At 41.8% G+C, this 7900-nt stretch overlaps 1 protein-coding gene across 1 annotated transcript in view; it reads left to right on the forward strand.

The window, feature by feature from the left end:
* The window catches only part of LOC104621220 (cohesin subunit SA-2-like), a 66147-nt gene extending 58932 nt beyond the window's left edge, over positions 1-7215 (forward strand). The window contains exons 29-32 of the mRNA XM_010287650.1: positions 3419-3609; positions 4608-4782; positions 5794-5881; positions 7123-7215. Of these exons, the coding sequence (XP_010285952.1) occupies positions 3419-3609; positions 4608-4782; positions 5794-5881; positions 7123-7215 (547 nt within the window). The remainder of the gene's footprint in view (positions 1-3418; positions 3610-4607; positions 4783-5793; positions 5882-7122) is intronic.
* The last annotated feature ends 685 nt before the right edge of the window (positions 7216-7900 follow it).

The following is a 7900-nucleotide window of genomic DNA, read 5'->3' on the forward strand; positions in this document are numbered from 1 at the left end:
AAGTAAAGCAGAAAAGATTGAGGAAGAGGTAATGCCTGGATCATTATTTTGTAACGATCTAATTCCATAGTTTAAGGACTCAATTATGTGAGTTCCATGGAATATATTTGGAATAGAAATACATATGACAGTGTTCATAATGGGAATATTTAAATTCAAGAATTTACTATTTAGAGGGGAATATACCCTGATCTAGTTGGGACCCTGTGATTACAGTGGTTTAAGTATTTACATTTAATAATATGAGAATGATAGCCTTATCTTGGTATCATGGGGCATTATCATCTGAACAGAGAGATGTATGATTATGACTCTTACTGCCTTCTTCACCTGCCTCAACTCCAGTCATTTTTGGAAAGGGAGTAATGTTCTTCCTTCTGTTTTGCCTTCTTTCTATGTGCTGCTTATTTGGGATCTGGATCTCTGCACTTCAGTCTCCTATTTACAAATACTGTAAAAACTATTGCAAAATATATAACAGGCATTTTCATTTTCTTGAGAGCATCTATGAAGACATGGGAATGTAAGATGAAACGTTAAGACACATCTGCCTTTTTGAATTTCTGAGCAAATCACTCCAGTACCTGACAGGAAAAGTTACGCTTTGGAGAAGAAGTCATCAGAAATAGAAAAAAAACCCAACAACCACATCTTGCTGAGCCCTGTGTAATTTGTTTGCTCCTGTGTCACTTTGTCTTAAATTGGAGGTTAACTTGCACGGGGATCATCAACCAGTCTTTACATAGCAAGTGTCAAGAGTGGCAAAATGACTACTTCCCTGTTACTTTATATGAAAAATACAATTTATTAACAATTGCCAGCTACCCAGACAATGTATTCTAAAAAATGGGTTCAAACACAAAATACAGAAGAATTATATTTCACATATACTGATTATAACCCCGGTAAATCTAAAGTGAATAATCTATAGGTAGTGATAGCTTCCCTTGCTGCTCTTGCATTTTTTTTTGGAGAGGATTTTTGAGATCTATGACTGAATTGTTTTTGTACAGTTTCTGTACATCCAGTTGTCTGGATTTCAAAGAGCCATTATCATCTGTGTGGAGACACTTGTGCAATAAGTAGATTTCTGTTAATCCATCCTTGAAACACTTTGTCATTTCATTTACCTCCAAGGAGTATTTTTTTTAATTAAACAAGAGGAAAATATTTCCTCAGTGATGTGGGCAGATTTAAAGCTAAATCTGGATGATTGTTTTTTAACTAGGGCTATATTTAACTTCTTGACCAGTGGATATATTCCAGAAGTATACTCCTGAATGTATTAGATACATTCAGGTAGGTTTATTCATTGAAAACTTTTGTGGGAAATATTCCCTCTGCTGCTGGGAACAAACGGGAAACAATAAAATTCACAAGGGGGGAAACTGCAATTTTATCCACAACTATATTCAGACTATGTTTCTAGTGTAAAGTTTCTATTCTGGGAGGCCTAAAATGCCTTGCAGGGGCTGGAGATTATATTTCCTCTTAGAAATATTTAGGTTTAGCTCCATCATAAATTACTGGATGGAATGTTTTAGGTCAACATGAACTCTTAGAAATAAACATCTGGTTATTTTCATTTTTATTATTAATCATAGGATTGATGTCCAGGTCTGTATGCTAACATATGTGAGTGTACCTGTAACAGATGAGATACAGAATATGGGCATTTGTTAGAAAGGGCTATATTTCAACACCATCAAAGTATATGGATTTTAACCTCCTCCCCTGTAATTGCCCAGGTCGTAGCAGTAAAATATCTGACTTGTCAATTGCTCTGTGCCACAAAATGCACACAAGAAATTAATTATTGAATAACAAGCAGCATGAAGGGCCTGATTCCTGAATCAGTAGGAGTCTTTCCACTGACATTGATAGCAGTTGGATTAGACCCTGAAACAGTAGTTACAATACATGCTTGTTTGAAACCAACAAATTCCATTACCAGGGGTTCTTGATCCCTGGGGCCCCTAGGGTCCATGACTCTAATTGTTTCGGAGTTGGTGCTTACCCTAACCTCGTCCCACCACTGGTTTTCTTGTTTTGCAAAGCAAATGAAATGTCTGATATTTTCCAGGCCACACTCCTAATCAAAGAAAGAATAATATACTGTACAGGCTGGCGTTAAAACTGTCACTTCTGGTATTTGCTAAGGTGGTGTCTGTTTTAACAACACTGGGCTTGATTTTAGAGTGATGAGCTGTAGCTGAAATGTAGTGAATATCCCATTTCTAATCCTGAATCAAACTGGTTTTCTTTTCTTACTGTTATGAAGTAGCAATGGGTCAGAAAGACTTTGTCAGAAATGTCCTGTTTTTCAAAAAGAATGTTGGAAGGAGACCTCTCGGTTCCAGAAGAGCTGATAGCTTCACCTGGGATTCAGGCCCAGTGTCAAGTCTCTGGACTGAATCAGGTAGAACAGGGATTTGAACCAATGTTTAGAGTCATTTAGATTGGAAGAGACCTTTAAGATCATCAAGTCCCACCGTTAACCTAGCACTGCCGAGTCCACCACTAAACCATGTCCCTAAGCACAACATCTACACATCTTTTAAATACCTCCAGGGATGGTGACTCAACCACTTCCCTGGGCAGCCTGTTCCAGTGCTTGACAACACTTTCGATTGAAGACATTTTTCCTAATATCCAATCTAAACCTCCCATAGTGCAGCTTGAAGCCATTTCCTCTTGTCCTATCACTAGTTACCTGAGAGAAGGGACTGACACCCGCCTTGCTACAACCTCCTTTCAGGCAGTTGAAGAGAGTGATAAGGTCTTCCACATCCCATGTGTTGTCATAACTGCAGAGTTGTTAACTGCTTCTTGCAGACACTTGAAGTTCTATTTGGAACCTGAGAGAACGTGATTGAGTTCGAGATGATATTTCAGAAAAGTGGTTTTATTGGTTGTTCTTTTTTCTTTTAAATTTAGACAAAACAGGCACTCATAGCATAAATGTCCCATTTCCTGACCTGCTCTACTATTGAATCACAAGGAGCCTGGGATCCTCTTTGCGTTGCAGTCCATGAAGCAGAAAAGGGCCACCAGGAAGAGGGGTGCATCCTTGCAGAGTTCTGCTCTGTTCAGACTGCTCCTGGTAGCAACAATTGGCAGTGACTTTTCCTGCACAGCAAGTTCTTTCTAGAGACTGATGTAATTCCATAATTCCTGTGAATCTAGTGTTGTTCCTAATGCTAAAATTCAAGCACTCTCTTAGCTTTGAAGGCATTTGCATTTTAAATATTCATTTTTTTCAGAGATGTCAGAAATAGGATGAGAAAAAGGATGCTCTTTCTTTTTCTTTGACAATTCTGTCTGCACCTTTGGGAGTAAAGGAAAAATGCCTTTCTAGCAATAGGTGTTGAGGGGAAAGATACTGAGTTTTCTTATACTTGTGTTTGGTTTTCTCCAGGTACACTTACTTACAGAGGTATATAGCAGAACCACTGCCTTGCAGAGGAGACGGATGGCAGCCGTTGGTTTGGTACAGAAACTCTTTATTGGCAAATGAAGATGAGGAGAACTCTGTCCTCAGCAGTTCAGGAGAGTGGTCCCCTGTGGGCACATCTAAGACGTCATCTTTTAAAAGGAAATTGTCTAATGGTATGAAAACTTCCCTGTTCTAGATTAGCTGTATTTGCTTTGTCCCAGCAAAAATGCACTTCATGCTTTGCATTAGCAGTACCACAGTATGTTGGATGTTGTGGCCTTTCTGGTTTGAACTGTGGCTTTTGCCTTCAGCTTTGTTGTTGTTAAAGGTCTCTTCTTCACTCAATAGCAGGAAGGTTGGTCTGGAGACTTTGTGTGAGCTGAATTCAAATAATCTTGACAGGCATTTGTCTGTGCCATTGAGTCTTGGTTCATTGCTTTCAACTGTTAAGGGCATTGTTGCTTTAGGCTGTGTAGATAATTGAGACAGGAGAGATATTTTCAGAAGTTGATTCAGATCTTCAGCCCAGATGATCAGGGCCAAATCATCTCATGGGGTTTTCCTCTCTATTGAATTTCTAGGGAGCCTGTAGTATTATACTCCTAGCTTAAAGAGTTATAGTTAGGGGGACTGCATACAGGCTGTAGAAGCTCTCATGGCTTTACAATCCGTAATGAGGTATTCACCGCACTGATATGGTGGGGCTTAGTTAAATGTAGTAAAGCCATGATGAAAACAATTGCCAGTAAAACTGCTAAGTGCTATGGACATATGCAGTTGTATGTGGAGGAAAGGGAATTTTTCCAGAGTGTCCTTTAGTTTCTTCCTCAGAAATTTTCTTTTCAGTGACCTGCCTTTGGAAAGCTTGTTCCTTTGTGTCCCAAAGGTCCTCCTTTCTCACGGGTTATACAGACTCAGCAGTACTGATAGCACTTATGGACCAGGGCCAAGATCCTACATCTAGATTGCAAAAATGCCTAGTGGGCAAGTTGAGTGGATTTTCTTTTATGTGGCTTTTAGCTGGCTTCTTCAATAAATTAATGCTTTGCTCCAAGTCTCTGTTTGAGCTTGGCCCCACTGCTTCACTGCTGTGGAGAACATGTTGGAAATGTCCATCTCAAGACCTCTGAGGGTGAGGCTGGAGAATGAGTCTGTTCACTGTCTGTTACAGGGTCTTTGCTTGAAACAAGCCAGGCTGAAGCTGCAAGCAAAGCTCCAGACCTTCAGTGTGCTTCCCAGCTTGTCTCTGCAGCAGGGAAAGGCAGAAAGAGGCTAAAATCTCAAGAGATGCACTTGCAGGAACATTTGCCGCTGCTTTGTCCACGGGGGCTCCAGAAAAGATACAGGTGAGAGTTTTATGTCTTACAAGCTCCTTCACTTCTCCTGGTATTGACAGTTGGAGTGTCTCTATCCACCTTTGCTTCCATTTTTTGTAATACTTCCATGGGCAAAGGACAGAGGGTGTGTGCCCCTCCTGTCTTTCTTATGGGCTGTGTCCCAAGGACAGGTTGTGTTTTTTGTTTCCTCAGTCCAACACTTGCTGCTTTAGCCTGATTGTACCCCACTGTCACAGGGCTTCTGTGCCTCTTGGACTAATACCATGTGTGCAGAGGAAAAAGACAAGGAAGGAGGAGGGTTTCCTGTCCCACTTCTCTTGTCACTGGTCCTGATCAGAAGGCTGTGGTGTCGGTTACTCCCTGGCTGTTTGCTGCAGCCTGATGATGAGTGTTTTCTCCACATCTGAAAATGAAAGAGGATTCTTGTCTCAGCAGGTCTGCTATTAACTAACTGTGTAACTGGTGACTTTCTTTTAGAGAGGTGCATGTCTGTGTGCAGCATGCACACATGCTTGAGTGAAACCCCACAGAACTCGGATGTAGGAGAGGTATTGCAGAAATAGGGAGTCTGGAGTCTACTTTTGAGCTCTGTGAAGCACTCACAGTGCTCAGTTGGGATATTTTCCTTTAATACGGTTCATTTATTGAGGTGTTAGGTGCCATTTCCCATATGGGTAGGTTAAAAGATGAAACACAAATCCTGGAAAGATACATGCTTTTCCAGGTTTTGGGACACTTGCTGACTGGACCTGGTGAATACAAGTAAAACAGAACAAAAATTTTTTAAACATGTAGGTGATTACAGATCCAGCCCCTGTTTAAATGAATGTTTTGTTTCTGATCTGCTTTATTGGAAATTCCTCGGAGCATAACCTCTTTCATATCTGGGAAATACTGGGCCAGAAACTTTGGGCTACTTTACATGGAGTATGTGAACTACTCTGCCTTAAGCACACTTGTGCAATGTGCAACCTCTGTTATAAAGATTCTCAGGACTTATCTGCTTTTTTTTTTTTCCAGCAAAGATGAGATTAAGACAGAAGATGTCTCAGAGGAGGGTCAAGCAGAAGACACAATTGAAGATGTTGATGTGGTTGGTGCAGACCAGGTAATTCCAGCTTGGGTTTTCCAGCTCTGAGGACAGCTGTAGTTGAGGTGGGTGAATGTGAGTTTGGAATCTCATGCGTACCCATCTAACAGCAAAGGGGCTGCTCTTCTGTGGCCCCTTTCTGGATGAGAAAAGGGGTTCTCCCCTCTTCACTTTCCGCCTGCAGCTGTAGTCTCCTTCAGCTTCATTTGCATTTTTAAGGCAATTCTTATTGTAGCATCTAGACACCCTTAGGTACAGTGAACACCAGCTAGGATGCATTAAGAGCAGGATCTAGTTTCCTTTTTCCCCATACTGTGAAGCTCCTTGATTAAGAGCCATTTGCTGCAGTTGCTTCATGTTACTGACACATTGCAGAGATGGCACTTGCTGCATGGCCTGCAGGGAATGTTTGCTTCAAAGATGGTGTTTGCATTGTGCTCTTTAGACTGAAAGATTCGGAATGTGTCTGATCACTGGTCAGCCCAGGGCTCTCGCTGGAGAGTCCCTTGTTTCTTGCCCTTTTCCAGCCAAGGCTGTTGGGGAGATTAAATTGTCCCCAAACCAGCTGGGGATTTGAAGGGAAGCATGTGAACGTTGTGGGCTTGGAGTGGCAGCCAGCGTAGCCTGAGGGTTGTCTTGTGGGCACCAATTGCCTTTGGGATCAGATAATAGCTTGGCAAAACTGCAGCTGTCTGCCTGGGTCTCAGCCCGGCCCTGGCATGGATACTCGCAGCAGGGAAGGACTTTTTAGCCCTTTGGGCCAGTGGAGTGCAAGGACTCAAATAGGCCGTTGCATAGTGGGTCTTGCAGCAGTGACTACACTGAAAGGGGAGGAAAAATAAAGAGAAGCTGTTTTCCTGTGCTGCAGCTAATCCCTCGCATCCTCTAAGGTTTGCTGTGTCAGACATTGCAAGGGGCTGAGCGGTTTCTTCAGGTTTTTCTCCTGTATTTCCCCCTGCTCTCTGAACTTCTAACAGAACGTAAACCCAGTGTTTGGCAGACAGGTTTTTTTGCAGTGATTCAGACAACCTCTTAATTTCCAGTGGCTCTTGTTATATGGGATCTAAGAGTCACATTTGAAGACTTTGTCTGATTTTTGACTTTTTTGAATGAGTTTTTCTTGTAAAGTTGAACAAATTGTTTCTTTTCATATTTGAGTGATGGGTTGTTTGTTTGTTTGTTTGTTTTTCCCCCAAGAGGACTAGAAGGAAGAAGGGACTTCTACCCTTTCTTCCAGTTGTATGCCTTTTAAAATGTAGGCTATTTATTTGGACTATATGCTTGGAGCAGCTCCTATTGAAGAAGTAATAAAAGAATTTAAAGCTGTGGACCAAGACCGAAGCCAAACATAAATGCACTACTTCTCTAGTATGTGGCCTTTCCCGGGCTCCTTGTGGTACAGAAATGCTGCTTTCCTTTTGTGGAAGATAAATACAGTGCTTTCCAAGAGCCCTGTATGGCCAAGCGGCTCAATGGTTAGAGGCTACACTTTTATTCTGATTCTTTATGTGCTTTTATATGTTTTCTGAATAGTGTGAGGCTGACTTAATCTTTTTTCTTCTCGTATAGGACCGTTAAGAAGTTGAGAGGATAAATGGAAGTGAAGAACACACTACCATTTTTTTTTCTGCAAATTGTTTAAGTGAAAATGGGGTTGTGATGGCATCAGCCAAGGCAAGTCAAATCTCTGCCTGTAGGCATCCACCCAGAACCGGTTAGGTACTAGCACTGTGGTTGATTTCTCCACATTGCTGTTCATGGCATTACTGGGTTGGCTGTTGCGCTCCTAAGGGTGTGGGAGTTAGGAACATCATTACTCAGCTGCATCCTGGTCCTTGATGCTGCCCTAGAACAATTCCCAACCTAAGGATCGGAATCAGGGTATTGACAAGTACTGAGTCAAAGACTCTCTAAACTAGAGGAGACAAGCTTGCTGAAGTCGGTGCTGGGGCAGTGTTCTGCTGGATGTATTCACTACCGTTTGAGATTACCAAGATGGATCTCTACTTGTTTCCTTGTACCTGACCCCAGGGAAAG

This window comes from Phaethon lepturus, unplaced genomic scaffold (assembly GCF_000687285.1).
Source record: "Phaethon lepturus isolate BGI_N335 unplaced genomic scaffold, ASM68728v1 scaffold8605, whole genome shotgun sequence".
NCBI lineage: Eukaryota > Metazoa > Chordata > Aves > Phaethontiformes > Phaethontidae > Phaethon > Phaethon lepturus.